Source organism: Camelina sativa, chromosome 19 (genome assembly GCF_030686135.1).
Source record: "Camelina sativa cultivar CO46 ecotype springtype chromosome 19, ASM3068613v1".
NCBI classification, from domain to species: domain Eukaryota; kingdom Viridiplantae; phylum Streptophyta; class Magnoliopsida; order Brassicales; family Brassicaceae; genus Camelina; species Camelina sativa.
In genome coordinates this window covers 19,686,532-19,710,657 of record NC_141898.1, presented here as the reverse complement: position 1 = coordinate 19,710,657, position 24,126 = coordinate 19,686,532, and the positions used below count along the sequence as shown (strand labels likewise).

The following is a 24,126-nucleotide window of genomic DNA, read 5'->3' as shown; positions in this document are numbered from 1 at the left end:
TAAACAAAAGTTGAAATCACTTTAATCAAACAAAAATATTAGTATAATAATATGTTAAAAAAATAAAAATGGACCCAAATTAATCTGAATCAAATCACAGGGTCGATTGGTATCAATATCAACTATGATTGGAAGATTTGACATATATTTTTTTTAAATGCCTTGAAAATCAAAACCAAACACGCTCAAATTTCACATAACCAGATAATTTTTTTGTTAAAATTATGCCTGACCAAACATAAAGTAGCATCCATGTGATTAAAAAAATGGAAAAAAGTCAAGTTGTTTCAAATACTTAAGATACAACGAAAGATCCGAATCTTCATATCCGAAGATTCCGAAACCAAAGACGGATCCGACGGCTCCAAGCTGCATTATTCCCTAGTTACTTCTACCACTAAATTAAACCCCACATAAAACAATAAAGACACGAAATATAAACACATAAGCAAAACTATAGGAACAGAAAATAAATAAAAAGAATCATTCCAGCATCATTCCTCAAATCATTTTAAGACAATTATTCAAAGCAGCAACTTGGTCTTCCCTTTTTTTTTGCTTCCAAAAATTTTAAAACCCCAAAAGATCTTTACATAAAGATCACCAACCAGCCACATAGAACTCACAACCATCGGTCTTCTTCTTATTCTTTCTTCAGCACCAAACAGTCATGATGCAAGTGGCCTCTCCTCGTACACGGTCGGATTCAATCACTGAGAAGGTGTTCCGACGAGTCTACAGCAATTTTAACATCTCCACGGTCGAGGATGATGACTACATCCATTGTCGGAGATCAAGTGATTACGAGAGAGTGAGTCTAAGAAAGAAAGGGTTCCAAGAAAAGGAAGTGGTTATGGAGATGGAGCAGATGGGAGCAGAGAGGATCAAAACTGTTCTTATTCTCATGAGTGATACAGGCGGTGGCCACCGTGCCTCCGCCGAAGCTATCCGTGACGCTTTCAAGATTGAGTTCGGAGATGATTACCGGGTAAATATTTTATTGTTTTAATTTATTTTCTCTTTGCCTTGAATCCAACGCATAGGGTGGAGTGGAGCCAATAACAGGCTTCCTAAAACATATAAGTTATATAACCAACAAAAAAACAATTTAAAAAAAAAGATTATATAAGCTACAAAATCCACAAGCATATACTTGTTTTTTCTGTTTAAACGGGAAAAAAAACATTTTGAAGTGTTCATTTAGAAATTTTCAAAGCTGGTAAATATATACATCGAATAAATTGACTATTATGCTAGTATATCATAGAGGAGTTACTGATTCTAACAAGAAGTCAGCCGTTTAAAGCCGTCGTAGTGTGGTCTTCTTGACTTTGATAAAGAAAAATTAAAAAAAACCAAACAAATATCTACTTGGAAGTTTTGTAGCCTAGTATAGTTCTTGGAGTTTGCCAGGGTGTCGGAGATACGCGCTGATGTCAACATTTTATGTCTTTAAAAACCTGTCCCACGTTATTTTCTTTTGTTTGTCAATTAATGATGATTACAATTTTTGCATTATTTATTTCTCTAGCTCTGATATTACTCGACGTACTAATGACCTTTTTTTTGTATTATAGATAATCATAAAAGATGTTTGGAAAGAATACACTGGATGGCCATTGAATGACATGGAGAGACAGTACAAGTTCATGGTGAAACATGTTGGTCTTTGGTCAGTCGCGTTTCATGGTACCTCTCCCAAATGGATCCACAAAAGTTATCTCAGTGCTCTTGCCGCATATTATGCCAAGTAATACGACAACCATCTGTTTTTTGTGTCTTATTGATCCCTTGGTGTGACAAATTAGCAATATAATGGATATTATTCTTCTACTTTTGGTGAACAGAGAAATAGAGGCCGGTTTAATGGAGTACAAACCGGACATTATTATTAGCGTGCATCCATTGATGCAACACATCCCATTGTGGGTAATGAAATGGCAAGGACTTCATAAGAAAGTCATTTTCGTGACGGTCATCACTGATCTAAACACTTGTCACCGTACATGGTAAGATATATGATGTTTAATACTTATATACTATAGGTATTTATTGTATGAGTACCTCAAATCAGTGTAATCCACACGTCAACATGTTATTTGGTTCATAGAAATCCTTTCATGTTTCTCTCATGATTTTCTTATAATAAATAAAGATAATATGCGATGTTTAAAATTAATCTAATAGCTCAAAAATGAAATATTTTATTTTGATGTACGAAATAGGTTCCATCATGGAGTCAGCAGATGTTATTGTCCGTCCAAAGAGGTCGCTAAGAGAGCATTAGTAGACGGCCTTGATGACTCTCAAATCCGTGTCTTTGGCTTACCCGTCCGCCCATCATTTCCCCGAACTATTATCAACAAGGTAACTTTTGTCCCATCCAAACCTTTTAGAGTTTTTTTTTGTTTTCCGTCACCAAGATCAGTATTATGTGTTTTGTCAGGATGAACTAAGGAGAGAGCTTGAAATAGACTTAAATCTACCTGCGGTTCTATTAATGGGAGGCGGTGAAGGAATGGGTCCGGTTCAGAAAACCGCTAAAGCCCTCGGGGATTCCTTATACAACTCTAAAGAAATAAAGCCAATAGGACAATTAATTGTCATATGCGGCCGGAACAAAGTTCTTGCCTCTGCATTAGCATCCTATGAATGGAAGATTCCCGTCAAGGTACAAATTAAAAGGTTACTTTTTTTTACTACTAATTAATGTATACTTATAGCCAGTACGTAATTAGTAATATATATTCGTTATGGTTTATAGGTTCGAGGGTTTGAAACACAAATGCAAAAATGGATGGGAGCTTGTGATTGTATCATCACAAAGGTAAGTCATATCTTTGAAGTTTGATTCCTCTATACACCTTGCTACTACTTAACATGATTGATTTCATAAAACCACAAGTTTAACAAGTGTTTATGCCGTCAAACAGGCTGGTCCAGGTACAATCGCGGAAGCATTGATATGTGGTCTCCCAATTATCCTCAATGACTATATTCCTGGACAGGTACATATTTGCTTCACCTTTAGGATTGATCAGGCCCATCATAATCCATAAACTAACTCTTGTGAATGGAACTCTTAAAGGAAAAAGGGAATGTACCGTATGTTGTGGATAATGGGGCTGGAGTTTTCACTCGAAGTCCCAAAGAAACGGCGAGAATCGTGGCCGATTGGTTCAGCAGCAACAAAACAGGATTAAAAACTATGTCAGAAAATGCTCTTAAGTTAGCACAACCTGAGGCCGTTTTCGACATCGTCAAGGATATCCATCATCTATCCCAACAACAACAACAACGTATTCCACTCTTAATAGATTTTCCTACTGACGTACTTCTTTCTTAGCCTATAGGTTTCCTTCATTTCTTAATATTGTATATTGTCTAGTGCTTTGTCATATTCTTTGATCGCTCATTTGTAACATTCATATATGCTTGTCCATCACATTTGCTATTTCTTTTCATGTGCTTTAATGGATTTAAGTTTTGAATATATTTAATCTCTCTCTCTCCAGTTATTTAGTTTTAATCACTTAAGTAAAGAACAATTAGTCCAATACCTATAATTTCAGAATTTTCGAATCATCATAACATGTTCGTTGTTATTCAACCAGATGCTTGATGGGATATATCATATATGACAAGCTAAGATGAGTAAAATGACTTAACTTCTCTAGTAGTATAGCATGGTTGATCTGTCATGTCACTAACTAATAAAGTTGGAGAGCAAAGAGAAATGTCGAATAGTTTTCATCTTTATTGATCTGTAATAAACTTTACAAGATATGTTATATACATTGATTTACAGTAAACTGGATTAAACCAAACCGAAGAACTAATTACAATTAAATCATTAAACCGGCTCAACTAATTCACTCATAATACCCTCCTCAAGATGGAGACGAGTAGATGTTGAGAACTCCCATCTTGCGCATATTAGCTTGGAAAGGTGTTGGATGAAGCGCCTTTGTCAGAACGTCAGCCAGTTGATAAAGTTGTCTTGAACTTGAGAAACCATTGGCGCGATGCTTGCTTGAGACCATAAATGGATTTGTGAAGCTTGCACACGACATTTGGTGAAACTGTAACTCCAAGAATCTCTGCATAACCTGGTGGTAGCTTCATATATATTCCCTCATCGAGGTCACCATTTAAGAATGCATTAGAAATATCCAATTGGTGTAAAAACCATTGCATCTTAGGTGCAAGGGAGAGAACCATTTTAACCATTGCCATCTTTGCAACCGGAGAAAAGGTTTCAGTGAAATCAACTCCCTCTCGTTGAGTATATCCTTTAGCTACTAGTCTTGCCTTCTATCATTCTACACTTCCATCAGCATGATACTTTATCGTAAACACCCATTTACAACCTACCGGAACCTTACCAGAAGGTAGATCACCAACAGTCCAAGCTTCAGTTCTTATAAAAGCACCAATCTCCTTACCTACTGCATCAACCCGTACCTTGTCCAGCCGAGCTTCTGAATAGCGAGTTGGGATGTTCGACTTTGTAATGATATCAATGAAAGCACAGAAAGACTGAGATAGATATGAATAAGAAATATAGTTTTCAAGTGGATAAAGGAGAAGCCTTTTGTGGTGTACTTATAGTAAGAGTATTATTATTATAACAATGAAAATCCTGCAAATGGGAAGGCGGTTTTCTCTGCCGAGTTGGTTTAAGTTCAGAAAGAACAGAAACCATGGATGATGTCTCATCATGATGTTGAGGAGCATCGGAAGATGATTGCACGCGAGGCAATGGATCATTAGTGATTTGTGCAGGGAGAGTAATATGAGGAAAGAAAGTCTTTGCATCATCCGAGATAGTGGATGATGCAAAAGGAAAGATATCCTCATAAAAAATGACATGTCTAGAAATTGAAACTGAGTATGTCTCTATATCTAATAGCTTGTAACCGTGATAACCTAAGGGATAACCTAAAAATATATACAAGCTTTAGCTCTAGGTTCGAACTTAGTCCTAGATTTGGAAGACGTAGAACAGTAACAAAGACATCCAAAAGCCTTAAGACTATGATAATCTGGAATATTAGAGGTTAAACGTTCATAAGATGTCTTATTACCTAAAATTGGAGAAGGTAATCTATTTATCAGAAAAACAGCCGTAAGAACACAATCACCCCAATACTCTATAGGAACTCATGATTGAAACATACGTGCCCTAGCTACATTCAACAAATGCTGATGTTTTCTTTCTACAACCAAATTTTGTTCAGTTGTCTCAGGGCATGAATGAAAAGCTTTAATTCCATTTTGAGAATATAGATCAGTAAATTTCAATTCATGTGCATTATCAGACCTCACAGAACAAACTTTAGAATTGTATTGAGTTTCAACCAATTTAAGAAAACCAGGAAACACATGCAAGACAACAGATTTTTGTTTTAACATGTATAACCAGGTAGCACGACTGAAATCATCAACAATTTGCTAAAAAATATTGATAACCATCAACAGTTGGAACTGAAAAAGGACCCCAAGTATCAATATGGATCAATTCAAAAGGTTTTTCTTTCATATTATTCAAAGATTTAAAAGGTAAATGTTTTGGCTTAGACAAATGACAAACATGACAATGAGTTTTGTTTTTATTTATTTTAGACTTAGGTAACAACAGAATTTCAGATAGAGTTTCTATTTTAGCTATAGATGGATGTCCTAATCTTTTGTGCCATACATCAGAGTTATTAGTAGAAATAGAACAAACTGACATACCTTTAAACGCAGAACAAGACATATTGACCAGCGATTTATCTTGACTCAAAACATATAGATTTGCGACTTGACTACCTTTCCCAATCATTAGGTCCTGAGTAAGAGCCTGTATTATGCATTCATCAGAAGTAAAGCTCACTTTAGATTTCAAAGATTTAGTGACAAACACTCAATAAATTGAATTTAAACTCAGGTATATGCAACACATTATGCAAGGCCAATAAATCCGTAAGTTGAATGTAGCCAGTACCCTCTATCTTGACTGTTTGACCATTCGGTAACCTAACAAAGGTTTTATATAAAGATCTCTAATCTCTATAAAGACCCCTTTCATGTGTAACATGGTGACTAGCTCCTGAATCTATGACCCAAGCTCTAAAAGACAATTCAGTTTCATGAGGTATAGAAGAAGTCAACATGTCATAAAAAGTAAGATCATATAAAGAGAGAAATGTACCAGATATCTGCGAGATAGTTGGTACGGAGGCAGAAGTCGAAGCTATGGCTTTCTCTGGGCATGAACTGACGCATGAAGACTGAAGTTTAGTGCTCAAATAAGAGATCATCTGTTGAAGCTGTTCCTTAGACATATCCTCATTGATATTCTCCTTAAGTTGATCTTTGACTTCCTCTATTTGACCAGTACTAGCAAGGTTCGTGCTTCCCACATAATTGTTCTTCTTTGCCCGTGGATGACCTGGAGGATACCCATGGATTTTGTAACACTTATCCGTGGTATGTCCAATACGAGAGCAATGTGAACACTTAGGCTTTTGGAAATTTCCTTGAGCTAGCAAAATCAAATTCTGATCCGGGATCATAGCTTGAGATTGGAAAGCAGTGGGGTTTGAGATTGGTCTTGAAGTCACCCCTACTACTCTTTGAGTCTCATCTTGATCCAATATATTGTAGATCTCATTCAATCCTGGTCGAGGCTTCATGTTCAATATCTGACTCCTGATATTGTTAAAATCATCACTTAACCCCATCAGAAACTGGATGATTCGACTTGTTTCAGCTTCTTCAAGTAACTCTTTGACTTGGTCACAATCGCATCTCTTCACTGTTCTTGACTTTGTGTTTGCTAGTTGTTCCCACAATGTCTTCTTCTTCGTGAAATAGCTGGATAAATCGAGTTGACCTTGTCTGAGAGTCATCATCGCCTATTCAAGTTGATACCTCCTTGGTAGATTGTTCACTTTGAATATCGTGAACAAATCATTCCACATCTCAGCAGCATCTTGATAATACAATATACTATCATAAATCTCCTTACTCACAACGTTTAGGATCCATGATTTCACCATGTTATTGCATCTACTCCAAATCTTGAAATCGTAATCATTCTCGCTTGGCCTAGGTAAAGATCCATCAATGAATCTAAGCTTGTTCTTAGCATCTAGACTAATCCTCATCGCTATTGACCAGCTATTGTAATTCGTTCCATCAAGAGTGTGTGCGACAATCATTAAACCTGGATGATCGGAAGATTGAAGACTTAGTGGACTATCGGAAGCTTCAGATGACCTCGATGTAGTTCCATGATCTCCATATCCATCCGATCTGAGAGAATGTTGCTGCTTCGCCATTTCAACATCTGGATCTTCAACAACAGTAGATCCGCGAGTGATCCTCACCGCAGATGCTTCACTCTCAGGTGTTTCGCTTCGATTTCTCAATTTTCCCCCTTTCTTCACCATTTTCGCAAAAATCAAAGTAGCGGAAGTAGATATGATGATGATCAAAGCGTTTTTCCGGTGAGATAATGAGGAATTTGAAGAAGACGATGATGAAATCACAGAGAATTGCGGATAATAAAGTTGGTGAGCAAAAAGAAATGTCAAATAGTTTTCATCTCTGTTGATCTGTAACAAACTTTACAAGATATATTATATACATTGATTTACAGTAAACCGGATTAAACCAAACCGAAAAACTAATTACAATTAAATAATTAAACCGGCTCAACTAATTCACTCCTAATACTAACCTAGTTTTATTTATGCATGACTAGATATATTTGGTCCCGATTCTACTAAAGAAATAACAACTTGATAGGTAAGTTTCATATTCTGCTTCTACAATGGTAGGAGGAGTAGTCACGTTATCCGACACGGATAATATTTGCTAATGAAGTCAAGCTGTCATAAACAAACAAATTGTCAAGCTAGATAACTTTATTTTTTTTTTTAGATAACTCAAATTTATCTATGGTTTCTAAAGACCCTGATAAGTGATGTTCATCCTTCTTCCTAACACTATTAGTTATGCTATAACTTTATTACATCGGATTAGTGAACTATATATGCGATGTATATATAAATAAAATTGAGACAAATCCGTCAAAGCAACCCTATTGAATTCAAAGACCAGAACAAAAGAAATTGAGAGATTGATGCAGAGTGGTCGTTCGGTCGCTTGATTCCGAAATATTGAGAAGAAAACCCACAAAAATCCAACTCAAAATCGAAGACCGCGACGAGCTTGAACAATCACGCAAATCTCAACCTCCCACCACCAGCACCACTGCCACAACAGCTTCGTCATCCTCTCTCCTCCACCTTATAGACCCAAAACACAAAAACCCTTCTTCCAAATCCGACAGAATCGGCCTCTCCTGAAAACTTCCATGGAAGTCGAAGTCAAGCTCCGTCTCCTAACCGCCGCTGCTCATCTCCGTCTCACCACTCTCCTCACTCCTTTTCACCTCAAAACCCTTCACCAACGCAATATCTTCTTCGACACACCCAAAAACGATCTCTCCCTCCGGCGCGCCGTCCTCCGCCTTCGCTTCCTCCAAAACGCTGCCGCCGTTTCTGCTCCGCCTCCTCGTTGTATCGTCTCCCTCAAGGCGAAACCGACTCTGGCTAATGAGATTAGCCGTGTGGAGGAAGATGAAGAGGAGATCAACTATGGCGTTGGTAAAGAATGTGTTGATTCACTGGATAAGCTCTCAGCCGTTGGATCTAGGGTTTTGAAAAGGGTTCAAGAGGAGTATGGGTTTAAAGACTTTCTAGGGTTTGTTTGTTTAGGTGGGTTTGAGAATGTTAGGAATGTGTATGAGTGGAGAGGTGTCAAACTTAAGGTTGATGAGACCAAGTATGCTTTTGGGAAATGTTTTGAGATTGAATGTGAGACAGAAGAACCAGAGCGTGTTAAGACCATGATTGAGGAGTTTCTTACAGAGAACAAGATTGAGTTCTCCAATTCGGACATGACAAAGTTTGCTGTTTTCCGGTCAGGAAAGCTTCCTTGACATGGTTAGTCTTTCTTAATCTCTGTGGTTAGCTTTTTTTGATTGAATTTCACCAGTAAACTTATAAGTATTCGATTTAATGAGATCAAAATTAGTTATTGAAGAAATGGTTATAGAATGGTTAGCTCGATTTTTCGACTGAATTTGTAGGTAAACGTTAGAGTGCTATCTTTTGAAGTCAAGTTGGGGTTTTTGAAGAAATGAATTCCATTTGATTATAGTATAGAATGTTCTTTGTATAGATGGGTCTCAATCATTTCAGTATGATGTCTTCTTGTTAGTTTGTTTGCTGGTCTGAGAGGACCAAAGTTTTCATTTTGATATGTTGATACTATTCTGATTCATGTATATCTCAGAGACGCCTAAACTGGTTTAACTCTTCTATCAATATGTGTTGCTAAACATCTTCATATCCATTTTGTGGATTGCTTTGTGGAATCTTCTATATGGATGCTTTGAAGAGACTCATACAATTTTGGGTTGTTATGTTTGGTTCCATATGATCTAATTTACTTTGTTCGTGTATTCAGTAGGTGGGAGGAAGAGTGGTTTCTTGGTTCACGGATTTCGGGCTTCAGCATGATCAACTTAATTATAGTGATTGCCATTTGCAAGAATATTTACTATTGAACTAGATGATCACAGTTTGTACTATTTTCTCAATGTCTTGTCAATCTCTTTAAGTACTAAGGATTGGTTCATGAGCCTTAATATTATTTTGGAATTGGTTTTTCTGTAAATTTGATTTCAACCAAAACCTTTACACCTATCAGACTACAAATGTTAACAGTTAAGTGAGAGAGAGAGAACCTAATGATGAAGACATAATGAAGGGTTTATATAGGATTTGTTAAACATCTGAAATAAACTTCGAAAAGGGCCCTTCGTTTGAAAGAAGAAGAAGAGTTGGTTACTGATGGTCTGAACTACTTCAAGTTGGTCAGCTGAGATGTGATGGGCTGTGAGACTTCTATGTAAGCTCTTACCATAAAAGCTTACATAATTTCTATGTTCCGTACCTTACAAATTGTGTAGAGGGTAGTCTTAGAACCTTCACCTTTGTATCGTGGCATTGGAGAAGTACGCCAAAAGTCTTTTAGTTGAAACTCAAAAGAACAACGACGTAAAATATTCCTTAAAAGGACATATGGTGAAAGCTCTTACTATACAAGCTCCTAGGATTTTTCTTAGATTCGTTTCTCTTATTGCGAAGGTGTACGTTGTTCGACCACATGAACTGTGCCTACCATATTGATACCCTAAGTAAGTGTTAACGACTAAACAGCTGATGCAACAATGGCAAGAGAAACATCAACAGCAACCAAGAAACTGCCAACCACGGTGGGCATTCATGCCGCTAACCACCGTAGGCAGATGTGGAAACAAAGAAAAGAAGAAGAGACCAAGCATTCTAAACACAGAAGATAACTAAAATCCACATCGAAAAAAATCACACATGACAACAAATGGTAACCAACACAAGATGAAATCTCAATAAGAGGACAAGAAGTATCCCTACACTACTTAAACCAACACAGAAGATCATCCTCTTCAAGTCTTAACCATCCAAAGCACAAACACTTGTTAACACATGATTCATTTTCTCTTCTTCGAGGGTGGCTGGCGAACATCGTCATCATCTTCCTCATCCTCGTCTTCTTCCTCATCCTCATTGTCCTCATCTCCATCATCATCATTATCACCCTCCTCATCATCGTCGTCATCATCATCATCGCTGTCTCCTCCACCATTGGCCACTGGATCATCCTCTGGATCAGCTTCTTCCCCTTCTTCCCCTGAGAAATCTTCATCATTAGCATCATCCTCATCGTCGTCATCCTCATCAGCGTCTTCATCATCATCATCGTCATCGTCACTGTCACTGGCATCTTTGTTTTCCTCAACACGGCTTCCTCTTTTGTAACCCTCCTTCAGAGACAAGCTAGAGAAACATGAATACAGATTGGTTCATTTAGATACAACTCTTGTACCTCGACAATAAGACAAGGAAAGGAAGCCCGTCATACTCACCTCTGGTCAACAGCAATTAACCCCATTAGCAATGATTCTGCCTGCGACAATCACACAAGAATGTTGTTAAAATAGGAAGCCAGAACTAAACAGCAGAATGTGTGATAAAGATATGATGCATTAATGCAAGATTGGTCGAAAAGGGAATTCAAAAGCGAGAAAACAAGTTAAAAAGGATCATACTCGAAAAAGGAAAGCAAATAACAACCACCAACACACAAAAAAAAAACAAAAATTTTTATTGTTGCAGTCCTTGTGTATAGAGATCCAAACTTGCAAAGAGGGACTTCATTTGTGTTTTGCTCTATTACTTACCCAACTCCAAGAACACATCCTCATTACAAAGAAACACACAAGCGGAGGGCAATGAATTAACAACAATTGGCAAACCCCACAAAATAAAAGTGACCAATTAACAAAAAGAGTGACTCCGGATTTTGTTTCTAAGCTAAATTCAACTTCATAGTCCAAAGACCCATCCAGAACCATTTACACAGAAGACTATAGCCACAGAGACTATAGACCCAACAAAAACCTGCACATAGCTAAATTCAAACCACAACAATATCAACACAAAATCTAGACCTTAGAACAGAAATCTGAATATGCAAATATGAACCATTTACACAAACGAGAAGAAAAATCCCTAATGTTCTTTGCAAATCAAATACAATACAAACAACCACAACTATAATCCTAACAGAGAAACAAGAAGCAAACAAAGCAAATCTACACTACAAGGAGACTGATAAAAGAAAAGAAAAAAACAAAAAACTGTTCTTTACCACAAGGAGCAGACAAGCCAGATTCTTTCCGACGAGGATGAGAAGCGACTCAGTGACAGAGCAAGCCCATGTCTGTTGACTCTGCGTCACCATTGACCCAGCAGCAGCAACCACTTCCATAGCTACTCAAAATTGAACACAAACAAAAAAACACTCCTGTAAGAGATGAGAAGACAGAAAGTGTTCAACTTTTAACAAAAAAAAAAATTCTACAGGAGACCAAGAGACAAGGAGAGAAAGAGAGAGAGAGAATAAGAGGAGAGAACCTCAACAGCTTATGTGTCTAGATCCGGTCAAGGTAAACCCTAGATTTTGGTACGACTAGGGATTTTTATGTCTTTGAGGTAAGATCTGATTTATAGACAGATTAATTGCTATGTCGACGCATGATAAGAATTAAGAAGTTTTTTTGATTGGTGTCATCTAGATTTTTATCCTGATTATTCATTATTTAAGGGATTATCTATTTAAAAAAAAAAATAGATATTTTTCGTTGAGGGATTAAATTTTGGGGAATTGCACGGAATGATCATAAATCAAACTATAATTTACTGCATGACTATAGTAACCATGATAAACTAATACCCAACATATTTTCTATAATATTTACTAAATTAGCCCTGTTGTATGATCAACAGTTGCCTACTATCTCTCTCTTCTCTAAACAGTGGTGAAGGTGAATAGGCGTTACTCTTACATCCCAACTCATGAAAGGACTGACGTGTTACATTAGTTAAAGGGGTTTCTCCGCCGTTTCGCATCACACCATCCGGGGACCATTGAAGAACAAGAGCACGGCTACTAGTAAAGAAATCCGAGAACCATGGTGAAGGGTGTGTGACGCGATCCCGTCGCCTAGTGTTGGGGAAAAGGTTGACGTCGTCTGGGAGAAAGATTTGAGTAGTGACAACTTTAGTAAACTGTTGTCTGACTAGGACAAACTTACCGATTGGGGTTGTGATCGATCTTCGCGGTTCGTGTGCTGGTGAGTGTCAAATTGGATATTGTTCCTCTTCAATGGTGTTCTTAGTCTATCGACAGAATACTCTGTTCATTATCGCTTGTATGTAGAGATTATTAACTGAAATTTGACTAGTAATTGACTAAATATATAATCAAATTAGTCGGTGCATGTCGATATGATAAGAATTGTTATCTGGCTGGCTTCTACTTTACCATCCCTATTCAGACTATCTAACACCTATTGGAGTGGCTTTTCAACAGGTTTATTCGCTACTAGATTCGATGGATGAGAATAGATTGCCTCAGCGATTGTTCTTGTCAGGATGTGAGCCTTCAGGGAGAAATAGAGTGAATAACTATTTCAACTTGCGTTGAATAGAAAATATTAAAAAGGCCCTCGATGATGACCAACTGGAGCAGTTGGCGAGTTCCAAGTTTGGCCACTTATTGTTAATGGGCAACCATACCTTCTCGGTTATGTTTGTTCATTACCTTCTGTCACGTCAGCTTGTTACGAAGAAAAAGTACGATCTCTGGTGGGTATTTACGGGGAAACCAATTAGGTACGCCCTAGATGACTCCCTAGATGACTTCACACTTGTGACAGGGCTCAATTGTCAGAAGTCTGGTTTTAAGTTGGGCAAGCGTAGAGATAAAGCGGTCAAGAAGGGATGCAATGCACCATCCCCAATGTGGAAGTCCTTGTTTGGCAGTGAGCCAAAACCTACAGTCTCGTGGATTTTCTAGAAGTTATTGTTGGGGAAGAAATACCGGGATGTTAACACCCGTTTCAGGCTGTCGTTGCTGCTTTTAGTTGATGGCATTTTATGCCCAACGTGTGGTAATACAAATATTAGTCCAGAACATGTCGAGATGGTTGGGGATGTTGAAGCTTTTCTGCAGTATCCATGGGGTCATGATTCATTCCTCAAAACAGTGAGGAGTGCTAACGCACGAACTGTGAAACAGCTTGCGCAAGATACATGTGCCATCCAAGGGTTCTCACACGTGTTGGTTCTTGTAACTGCAGCTTGTTGTCCTAATATCATCCAGGGTCCTATATTTGGTATTGACATGAATGACCCGTCTATCCCAGTGGAAGATATTGTTCAAAATGTTTGCGAGCGGAACCTTGCTGTGTACGTCCAAGCAGCTAGAGTGGTTGATGAAACAAGCCAGGTTTTGTCTTGCTACTAGGCCTGAATGCATTAACTAACAATACTAAATACAACAATCTAATTTCTCTTGTTTATGTTGAACAGGCGTTGGTTCGATCCATGTTGAATGCGGATCGGCTTGAAGCTAATAGCGAAGCTTTCTCTGACGAGGAAGATGATGACGACGTCAAAAATTTGGTTCAAATGGTGTTAGATGGTCATCCTTTCGAACACAACAGCTGGTGTGGTGGGGTAGATGTTGATTCTATTCATGAAGTTGGCCCTCATGGACCAACACCAGAGGAGCAAGAAGAAGGCGAGAACGGGTGTACTGACGGTTTACCAGATCACGCAGAAGACCATACATCAAATAGCGGTGCTGATTCAACTAAAGGTAAGATCGTTGATATGGTGAAACTAGTGAAAGAAACAACACACGCATTGGAGGAGTGTATGGTTCGCCAACAGAAGACCAATACTTTGGAACTGAAAGCTTACTTTGACGCCAGCATGTTTAGTTTGGAAAAAAATATAGCTACACTGATTAAAGCATCTATGGTACAAAATGGTTCTACATCTACTGGTCGGAACATTGAGGATGTAAGAGCAAAGGGTATTACACTTTCACAACATATATTCAGATTATAAGTTGCGACATTATGGAATGTGCATCATACCATACTATATTTGCAGATGCACTATTTTATGGTATGATCAATATACTGTTTTGTATGCAGGGGACTCAGGAATCCAGGTGTGGACCAAGCCTCCATAAGGGAGTTACAGATGGAACATTAGTGGTGTGTGTTCCAGCTTATACTTCTGCTATACATTGTATTAAGATCATTGAGGGACTAAAATCTCTGTATTACTTTTTTTTCCCGGTAGCAGGAAAATGCTAGGGCTGCGCCGCCCAAGTTATCAACCGTTAATGTCACCAACATCGATGTGGATCCTCCGACGTTTTCTATTGGCTTGACACAAATCGAGAAAGAAGGGAATTTGCAAGCTGAGAAAGTAAGTGTCATTGGAATATGAATTTGCATTGAGTTTCATAACTTCTATATAGATGACTCTTTTGCTTCTTCCTCAGTTGTGAATCATACTACACTATATACAGTAGATGCATTATTCTATACTCAACTCGATAGACTGTTCTGTATTCAGGGGTATCGAGAATCCATGTTTGGACCTAGCAACAATGAGGGATATCCAGATGGTTTACAAATGGTATGTCGTCCAACCTTGAAATTATGTTATATGTTGGCTTCACCTTCTTGATTTACTAAACATAATTTGATAATGTGTTTTAAATGGATAGCCGTAAAATGAGACGTCTGCACCGCCCATGGATACTACTGTCCCCAACATCGTCGATGTGGATCCTCCTACGTTTTCTATTGGCTTGACACAAATAAAGAAAGAAGGGAAGATGCCAGCTGAGAACGTGTGTTTGCTTGGTTTATTATATGAATTGAGTCTCAATATTTTTTTACTGCTTTTGTAATAACTGGTCATCGCATCTCGTATGGAACAAGCTCGGTTAAAACATGTCCCCAGGTTGAGTTAACTGAGCCGGTTGGCATAGTTGACTTAACGCAGGACCTATTTGAAGTTACTCGCAAAAGGTCATCTAAAAAGGGTAGAGCGACATCTCAATCTAGACAAAAACCTACCCGCATGAGCCTGCACATCCGTAGTGTACCAAACAGTGGCCATTCTGCATGTGAAGAGGGCCAGAGTAGTTCATTGATGGCAACTGCGAAACCTGATATCGTCTACAAAAGCAGGAAGAAGCGCCGAACTGAAACAAAATCTTCTAACGGTGACTTGCAGTCAAATGCGACAAAGCGTGCATCACCCATGCTACTAGTTGGAGGGTTTGCCGCATTTTCAGTACCAACTGATAAGTTGGTTTATGATTTCCTGAAGATGATGGAAAGGGCAAGGTCAGTCGTTACTAATTAACGCCTTTGAATTTCAGCCATGATTCAGAAACTCAGTTAATCTGATCTCAGGTTGCTTGTCGATGCAGATCCTACGATTTGACATGTGGTATGGTGGTCGACAATACTGATTTTCTCAAAATTTTTGAAGCATCCGCCTTCCTTGATGAGTCGGTATGTTATCTAAGTTATGCTATGTATCTAACTAATTGCATGGCGATGGTGTACATTTGCATTTTCCACCCTTGACACAACATTTAGTTACATGGTGCAGATTTGTTGGTTAAGTTCATCCAAGCTCGTCGAGATGAAGATCCTTCACATCGTTTTGATTTCGTACTTGCCTCATTCCTATCTGAGTTATGCCGCCAGTACAATCGATTTGTTATGTCCACTGATAAACTGCATTTTGTCTTCTCAAGTTCAACGAGCGTACCTTTCACAACCCGGCCTGTCTGGATTAATGATGTGGACATCTTATACAGCCCAATGCAGATAGAGAGACATCACTGGATTGGTTTAGTTATTGACTTCAAAGCGTGGCAGGTTATTGCCCTTGATTGCAACAGGTCTTGCTTGACTGATCAGCAGGTCACTAAATATGTCGAACACATTGCAGTAATGCTCCCCTATCTTCTCCGGAAATATGTGGTGACTGGAGCAGCTTCGAATTTCGGACTGGATCGTATGGCTATACTAAGGCCGACCATACCTTTGCACTGTTCACGGAGTAATTTAGTAACCTTGTATACATTATGCTCATAACCTTATCACAAAGTTCTCTTAGCTCCGACTTTTTTTTTGTTTTCTTGTAGCTCTGGTTGGGACCGCATCACATCTTCTCCTTGAACTTCACGCGGTATCTTCCCTGGCGACATACTATAGGATTCTTGATGATGAGCAGGTGCAGACGGCCGCACGACAGTATGCGATTGGGGCCTTTGAAACATCCTTACCAACTCCACCGCGACACTAATAAATTGAGCGTATTCAAAGATTTGATTTTCTCTGCTACTTACGTTTAACTTCCTGTGTATTCGTATTATGTTTTTTTCCCCGAGATAATCTCTGTCCCCATGTTGAATTTCGTAGACATTCGATTCAGTAGGTCGTATACATTGGATTCCATTGTATTTTTACATTTGGACACAATACTATTCCATATTAAAAGTAGGATTTCTAAACTACAATATGTGGGGTTTAGTAAAACATTTGCTCTTTTCTTGCTTGTTGTTCTGTGTGTATAAACTAAACATATAACAAATAAAATGTCGGCTCTGTATGGGTTTGCAAAACATTATCTTGTAGGGTTTAGTGAATATTCAGTAAAAACACTTCTTTGACAACACCCCCTATTGTATTCATGTGCCATTCCAAGACCCCGTAACCATATGATGTAGAACCTAAACTGCCTACGTAAACTCAATGAGTAGATACATTACCGAACTAGCTATGCCATGGGTTCTAAAAATTCCATCGTGTAGGGTATAGTGTTCCTCCATCAGAACCACACATTTGACAGAAAGAAGGTTGATGTAGCAATGTTTTGGAACACTAACCCCTACCTGATAGGACTCTGTAAACCCATGAGGATTTGTATTACCCCCGTTTTGGATTCCATTGTATGTTACCATTTGGAGAACATACTATTCCATATTTAGAGTAGAAGTTCTATACTACAATATATGGGGTTAGTGTAAAAGCTTGGATCGGTTCGTACTTGCTGTTGTGCGTACATAAACTAAACATATAGCAAAGAAAATGTCGGCTATGCTTGGGTTTGCAAAACATTATCTTGTAGGGTTTAGGGAATTATCAGTAGAAACACTTCTTTGACAACATCACCCTACTGTTTAGAATGTGCCATACCAAGACCCCGTAACCATATGATGTAGAACCTAAACTGCCTGCGTAAACTCAATGAGTAGATACATTACTGAACTAGCTAGGCCATGGGTTTTCAAAATTCCATCGTGTAGGGTTTAGAGTTCCTCCATCAGAACCACACATTTGACATAAAGAAGGTTGATGTAGCAATGTTTTGGAACACTAACCCCTACCAGATAGGACTCTGTAAACCCATGAGGATTTGTATTACCCCTGTTTTGGATTCCATAGTATGTTACCATTTGGAGAACATACTATTCCATATTGAAAGTAGGATTTCTATACTACAATATATGGGGTTAGTGTAAAAGCTTGGAACGGTTCGTGCTTGCTGTTGTGCGTACATAAACTAAACATATAGCGAAGAAAATATCGGCTTTGCTTGGCTTTGGAAAACATTATCTTGTAGGGTTTAGAGAATTATCAGTAGAAACACTTCTTTGACAACATCACCCAACTGTATAGAATGTGCCATACCAAGACCCCGTAACCATAAGATGTAGAACCTAAACTGCTTGCGTTAACTCAATTAATAGCTACGTGACAGAACTAGCTAGCCCATGGGTTCCCAAAATACCATCGTGTAGGGTTTAGTTTTCCTCTAGCAGAACAACACATCTGTCATAAAGAAGGTTGATGTAGCAATGTTTTAGAACACTCACCCCTACGAGATATGACTCTGTAAACCCATGAGGATTTGTATTACCGCTTCTCTATTTAGTTCTGATTTCATCGTGTATGATTTAGTTTCCCCTGCTGGTATTGGGTATTGAAATGAATAACCCTAAGAACAATTTCCAAGAATATTACATACAAAAAGCCACCATGGGGATTCCATTAATATTTCACATACAACAAGCCTTGGTGTTCATGGGCAATACTTAAATACATACACCTTCCTCATACCAGGCACTACTTTATACATTACTTGGGGAACCTATACATCAAAATACAAAGGTATATAACTGTCTAGTTATATACGATGGTATTTTGTGTCAAAATTAGACCCCAAACGCATTTACTATGTACATCAATGCGTTTACCTACCTTGGATCATCCCATTATTTAGCCCATTCCAAAAACATTCCGGGGAACATCTACTCCCAACCCCATGGTTATAGTGGATTACTTAGATGACATTTTTGCAAGATGCCTTGTTGTGCCCAGTACGGCAGCAACATGAACATCTCCTTGTAGACTTACGGCGAGGTCACTGTCAAATAGATTAATAAATAAATTAGACTCTCAAAAAGGGGAAAATTGGACTCATAGTTGTTTAGATGTACTACTATATTCAGAACCTACCTTGAACTCCCCACGAGATAAAATCCTGATTTTTTTGGGTCTCCCAGGTGGACGCCGTGAAAATGGTGGATTGAGGTTACCCCTTGTGCCAGAGGTTGATCCTGTCGAAGAGTTTCCACCCACTGATGGAATAGGGTAGATCTTCTCTTCATAGGAATACCTTAGTGTCTCTTCATAGTAGGCCACATCAACGAAATTTTCAATTGAAACACAAAGGCGTGTCGCTGCAGCGATAGCGTGAGCACAAGGGATGTTTAGACACTGGAACTCATTACAAGAACAAGTTCCCTCAACTAGTTTGACAGTGTAACATTCACCAGTCCTGATCTGAACTTGGAACTCGAAGTCGCTAATTGGCCTCACCGCCATGGCCATAGCATTTTCAAAGTTCTCTTCAATAATCGTACAACACCTTGGAGCTATCACCGAAACAGAACGTGCAGCTCTTGACCTGCGAACAACAAACCATTCCATCATCGTTGTCAGGATGTATTCTAGCATGCATATGAGTGGATACTTCCTTGCTTCCTTGATGACTTGGTTCCAAGACTCTGGAATGTTGCTGTCCATGATATTGTACCTCTTCCCCTCGGAGTGGACTCTTGTCCAGTGCGAGAAACCTGATTGATCGTCATCGAATGCGTTAATATTTCTGTATTATATGAATGCTAAGGGGAAAAATCTAATTATATTACCTCAAGAAGATTAGGACTTACCAATATCGACAAGATATGCTGCACACCCAGGGTTAACCCTCTGAATTTCCAAGAACTTCTTGTTGAAGTCATCTACAACGAATGCGCTCGCTGCTGCAGACATAAGGCCAGCTAGTGTTTGTGGCTTGTACAGGTGACGTACATTGCGCCACATATGAACAGTACATGCCGAGTGGTGCGCTTGCGTATAAACCTGCGAGTATAAGATACACACAACCGTCGTTTAGTATATAAGTCTGTACGTTTGTTTTGGGCAATAATTTAAACTACTTTTACCTTTCGCATGCCCGCATATATGATTGCATGCCGATCCGATATGAAGACCAGCTCGGTTGTGTCGTAGACGAAAGAACCACTACCACGCATCATCATTTTCGCTGTCGACAATAGAAAATGCAAGGGGAAATATTTGGAAATTTCCATCTTGGCAACTGGCGGTTAAGAGGCAACCACCATATCGCGCCTTCATTGATGTACCGTCGACAACTACGACTCTTCTCATGTATTGGTACCCCTTGACGCATGCTCCATAAGCTATGAACTGATATTTGAAACGCATAACACCATCAGGATCATCTACATGCTTAGTGAAGCATATAGAACCGGGGTTGGTTTGCTGTAAGAGTCCAATATAGGCTGGGAGTAGGGCGTAGCTACCAGCGATAGAACCTATAGACAACTCCATAGCCACCTCTCGTGCACGCCATGCTTTCCAATATGAGATACTGATATGGTACTCATCAAGTAAGATTTTACGAATTGCAGCTGCATTCGGGCCTCTTTTGATTCCAACAAAATGGTGTTGCATAATCTCCCCTATGACTTGTGTTGTTGCCAATCGATGGTAGCTCCTCCTCTCATCGACAGTGCACATATACTTTTGATTCGCCTGACGAACTTAAAAATGCTCAGTCGAATCGACTTTGACTTCATACACACGCCAAGGACAAGTTTTCGAAATGCATTTCAACACCATGAACTTGGGTGTTGAACGATTGGTCCTGAAATGGAACTTCCTATTAATAGCGTGGATTGCCAGCTTTATCTTGCAGTCAGCTTTACTCTTGAATACCCATCCAACAAAAAGCGTGTCCCCTTCATATTGTATGTCTTCCAAAGCTGTCTCAACACCTGGATAGTAAGACATTAATAATCGCTGTTATCTTTACGAATTATCTGTTACGCCAACACTACATTAAAATTTTGAATGTGTGTGAGTTGCATAAGGACATGGGAGTTACCTTCACCTTTTCCATCATTAAATACAGGTGGTGCATCACGGCAAAACAATGCAGGGTCGTCACTCATGTCTGTTAACATGGTGTGCAATGCTTCTTCAACACGCCCCCACATTGTTAAAGAGTTAACTTCCAATTTATCACCGCCAGCATTAGTGCTCCCAGTTGAAGTAGGTACAGATGGGGGTCCCCTTTGCGCGTCATGAGAGGCTACTTCTTCCGCTCGTGGCCTGGCTTGGCTACATTCAACTAGCATAGGGTCATCTGGTTGGGTAAATGGCACAATCTGAAAGTCATTTTCATCACTATCGCTGCTTGTTCCATCTCCATTTGCGTCCGCAACAGCTTTTCCCTTATCACGGCTACCACAACTGGGTCTGGTTTGAAGGATGGTATCTCCTCTTTCATTGATTATTATCCCTCTCCCTCTAGTTGCAGGAACAGAAGCCATGACGATGTCCTCCGTAGCAGGGCCTTCGGGTGGGATTGGTTTCGTTTTGTCTGGCCGAAGTGCTGCGTCATTTGCAGAAACGTATCGCATCCAATGCCTAGCGGGACTCGGTGGAGTAGGCGCCTGTACTTGCGTTTTGTTCACAACGGTTACACAAAGGTCAACCTCTTCTATGAAGCGGCGCATATGTATAAACACACCCACCTCCTCATCGTCTGTTATATACTGAGGCGCTGATTCATTTCCCTCATTCTCATCAAGCTCAAACCACCCAGGGAACTGGTACGATATCTTTATGACATTTTTGTGCGCACGCAAGACTAGCTTATCTTTCACCTTGGCAACCAACTGCTTGTACGTCATGCCATCGCGGAGCCTAACAAAATTGTTACCAGAGGCAGTTTCTGGTTCGAAGTTCCACACCGAAGTATCAACCCGAATCCACTCCCCAAAAACAACACGAACTTCGTCTTTCGTTGTCATCTACACAGCAAAGTGACAAGCTACATGAGTCTAAGATACTACAAACAGGGCAGGAGGTATCACAGGGAATGATTTATACACCGAAATTTAAAAGCAGCTACATTTAAAAATAGAAAACCAACAGATCTGGACAGATGGATCAGAAAATACTATTAAATTTTGTTAAGGATTTGGAATAGGACATATCTAAATGGAAAAGTACAAATATGCTGTTCTAGACATAGAAACAGATTTGTTGCGTAGCTATTAAAGACATTCAATAAGTGTATAAGGTTAAAAAGAAGTTTTTCACCTTAAGTCCTCTTCGAACTGCTTCCACTGTCCACCTACTATTACCTTCGCTCATACTATTCGCAGGTCTATATTATTTTGTGGAGATATAAAGCGACATGTCTACACTATTTATGGGAAAAATCACTGTGATATTTGTATTAGGGATTTAAAACTCAAACTGTAAATTTTATCTCGGTTATGTTACTGATTTGACATAATTCCATTTACGCTTGGTCACTAAGCAACCTACCCGAATAGCTTGCCACGTCTTCCCTCACGCTTCCACCTCCAAAGTGTGTGTAAAACACCTGGGCCTAAAATGGTAATATTACGATGGGCTGTTGTCACTCACTTAATTTATCGGTTTAGTGTGCTATATTCTTAACAACTTATCAAAAAGTGGTCATCTCCCAAATTGACCCATAAATTTTAATGTAGGAAAAATTGAATAATTTACTAATCTATATAAAATTTAGGTAACTTTTATTCACAAATTTTGATTACTGTAAAAGTGTACACATTAAATTCAAACCAATTATTATGAAAAAAGTTCATACTTCATTATTTATTGTTGTATAATCATCATTTCTTTAAAAAAATATTTATTTATTTTAAAATTCATAACTTTTCTTTGTATAAAATATTATTTTTAGTAACACCATTGAAACTTTATTGCAAAATGTGAGTTTTATTGTTGGCATTTTCATAACTATAACTATTATATGGAAGAAACATGGCCAAAATAATTGAACTCGAGGAATCTATCCGAACTCGATGCGAATCTAAACCTGAAATTACAAATTATCCTAGTGGGTTCTAAATTTCAAGACTCGAAAACCTCAATCCAGATGAATACTCGAATACATCGATAATATAAAGTATATAATAATAATATATTAGTAATATTTATATTTATTTATAATCATCTAATTTGACCCAAAAAAAAAATATAATCATCTAAATGTCCAAAATATTCAGATTTTGTATATTATGGATATTTTGTTTAGGTATTAAACTATTTTTTTAATAAATCCGGATAAAAATACTAACTTTTTGAAATAGTTTTTATATTTTCTACTAGTTTGGACATATTTAGATACTAAAATTTTGAGTTTTTAAAATTTGGGATAATTGTAATCTAAATCCAAAACTCAAAATACTTTTTCAAACCGGAACGCCTACCCTAGATGGAAGACAGAAAAAAAAAAAAGCTATAAATAAATGACAACAATGGTGGAATATCGTGTTTTAAAACACATTAATTTACAAAATGCCAACAATTAAAATATTAGAATAAATGAAAAATTTACGTGGATTAAAATTAAATGTATTTGAAAGAAAGAAAATAGTAGAGTTAGTAATATGTTAGCTAGTACGGCTTAACTAGGAAAAACATCATATAATTTGACTTTTTGCTTCATCGTCTTTATATAACTCACCTCCATAGATAACTCGGAAAATCATTCTCTGGAAACCTTTCAAATATGAAAATCTCAGTCGAAAACAAAGATTGACTCAAAAAACGTTATAATAATTAAAAAAAAAAACATCATGAAGTTTATGAACAGAGAGTATAAAAGATTGTTTCCTTTATTATTCAATCCTTAAGGCAGATGATTACAAGAGGTTCTCTTTTTTTTTGTCAAAGATTACAAGAGGTTCTCTTATATAGAGTTACATGAGATTAAACCTCAATTCCAGATTGTTCTTCTAGTCAACCAGCTCTGAGAGATTGTTGACTGTCACGTGGCATCATCTTCATCATCTGGTCCTAACTTCTCAAACCGATTGTGCAATGTCACTGTCGTACTATGTAAAGATGTTGGCTTCTCTGTTAACACCTCTTTGTCATTTTGCAGGTAGCCGTATCACACTCTTGGACTCTTGTTCATTGGA

At 38.3% G+C, this 24,126-nt stretch overlaps 3 protein-coding genes and 4 pseudogenes across 8 annotated transcripts; 3 read left to right on the top strand and 4 right to left on the bottom strand.

Annotated features, from left to right (window-relative positions):
* The first annotated feature begins 415 nt into the window (after positions 1–415).
* On the top strand, positions 416–3,495 carry LOC104767934 (monogalactosyldiacylglycerol synthase 3, chloroplastic). Its single transcript, XM_087503181.1, has 8 exons — positions 416–988; positions 1,578–1,750; positions 1,848–2,009; positions 2,226–2,367; positions 2,447–2,671; positions 2,765–2,827; positions 2,934–3,008; positions 3,089–3,495. Exons 1-8 carry the CDS (start codon positions 671–673, stop codon positions 3,344–3,346), a joined length of 1,416 nt encoding a protein of 471 aa, XP_087359307.1. The 5' UTR covers positions 416–670; the 3' UTR covers positions 3,347–3,495.
* A 2,294-nt stretch (positions 3,496–5,789) lies between these two features.
* On the bottom strand, positions 5,790–7,439 carry LOC147920824 (uncharacterized; annotated as a pseudogene).
* A 448-nt stretch (positions 7,440–7,887) lies between these two features.
* LOC147920823 (triphosphate tunnel metalloenzyme 3 pseudogene) lies at positions 7,888–9,735 on the top strand (annotated as a pseudogene). 2 transcript variants are annotated; one of them, XR_015591536.1, is made up of 2 exons: positions 7,888–8,999; positions 9,526–9,735. The product of XR_015591536.1 is annotated as a triphosphate tunnel metalloenzyme 3 pseudogene, transcript variant X1 (transcript). The 2 variants fall into 2 exon arrangements; XR_015591537.1 differs by having other exon boundaries at positions 7,935–8,999; positions 9,529–9,735.
* A 669-nt stretch (positions 9,736–10,404) lies between these two features.
* Positions 10,405–12,374, bottom strand: LOC104773152 (uncharacterized). Of its 4 annotated transcripts, none has more exons than XM_087503177.1 (4): positions 12,078–12,374; positions 11,812–11,933; positions 11,027–11,067; positions 10,405–10,924 (listed from the first exon to the last, which is right to left on the bottom strand). In XM_087503177.1, the coding sequence occupies exons 2-4, from the start codon at positions 11,929–11,931 to the stop codon at positions 10,516–10,518; spliced, it is 570 nt and encodes a 189-aa protein (XP_087359303.1). In that variant the 5' UTR covers positions 11,932–11,933; positions 12,078–12,374; the 3' UTR covers positions 10,405–10,515. The 4 variants fall into 4 exon arrangements, with proteins under 4 accessions (XP_087359303.1, XP_087359305.1, XP_087359304.1 ...); XM_087503179.1 differs by having other exon boundaries at positions 10,405–10,937; positions 12,078–12,272; XM_087503178.1 differs by lacking the exon at positions 12,078–12,374 and having other exon boundaries at positions 11,812–12,069.
* Positions 12,375–13,056: 682 nt separating this feature from the next.
* On the top strand, positions 13,057–15,258 carry LOC147920822 (uncharacterized; annotated as a pseudogene).
* Positions 15,259–18,632: 3,374 nt separating this feature from the next.
* Positions 18,633–19,888, bottom strand: LOC147920821 (uncharacterized). Its single transcript, XM_087501251.1, has 3 exons — positions 19,786–19,888; positions 19,070–19,689; positions 18,633–18,701 (listed from the first exon to the last, which is right to left on the bottom strand). The coding sequence occupies exons 1-3, from the start codon at positions 19,886–19,888 to the stop codon at positions 18,633–18,635; spliced, it is 792 nt and encodes a 263-aa protein (XP_087357377.1).
* A 252-nt stretch (positions 19,889–20,140) lies between these two features.
* On the bottom strand, positions 20,141–21,138 carry LOC147920820 (uncharacterized; annotated as a pseudogene).
* Positions 21,139–24,126: the final 2,988 nt, after the last annotated feature.

Coding starts and splice junctions, on each gene's coding strand:
- LOC104767934 (XM_087503181.1), top strand. CDS start 671: ATGATGCAAGTGGCCTCTCCTCGTACACGGTCGGATTCAATCACTGAG. Junction 989..1,577: donor AGTTCGGAGATGATTACCGG/GTAAATATTTTA, acceptor TTTGTATTATAG/ATAATCATAAAAGATGTTTG. Junction 3,009..3,088: donor ATGACTATATTCCTGGACAG/GTACATATTTGC, acceptor GAACTCTTAAAG/GAAAAAGGGAATGTACCGTA.
- LOC104773152 (XM_087503177.1), bottom strand. CDS start 11,931: ATGGAAGTGGTTGCTGCTGCTGGGTCAATGGTGACGCAGAGTCAACAG. Junction 11,068..11,811: donor TGGCTTGTCTGCTCCTTGTG/GTAAAGAACAGT, acceptor TGATTGTCGCAG/GCAGAATCATTGCTAATGGG. Junction 10,925..11,026: donor TTAATTGCTGTTGACCAGAG/GTGAGTATGACG, acceptor TTGTCTCTGAAG/GAGGGTTACAAAAGAGGAAG.
- LOC147920821 (XM_087501251.1), bottom strand. CDS start 19,888: ATGTCTGCAGCAGCGAGCGCATTCGTTGTAGATGACTTCAACAAGAAG. Junction 19,690..19,785: donor AGCATATCTTGTCGATATTG/GTAAGTCCTAAT, acceptor ACGATCAATCAG/GTTTCTCGCACTGGACAAGA. Junction 18,702..19,069: donor TATCTCGTGGGGAGTTCAAG/GTAGGTTCTGAA, acceptor TTTGATGTATAG/GTTCCCCAAGTAATGTATAA.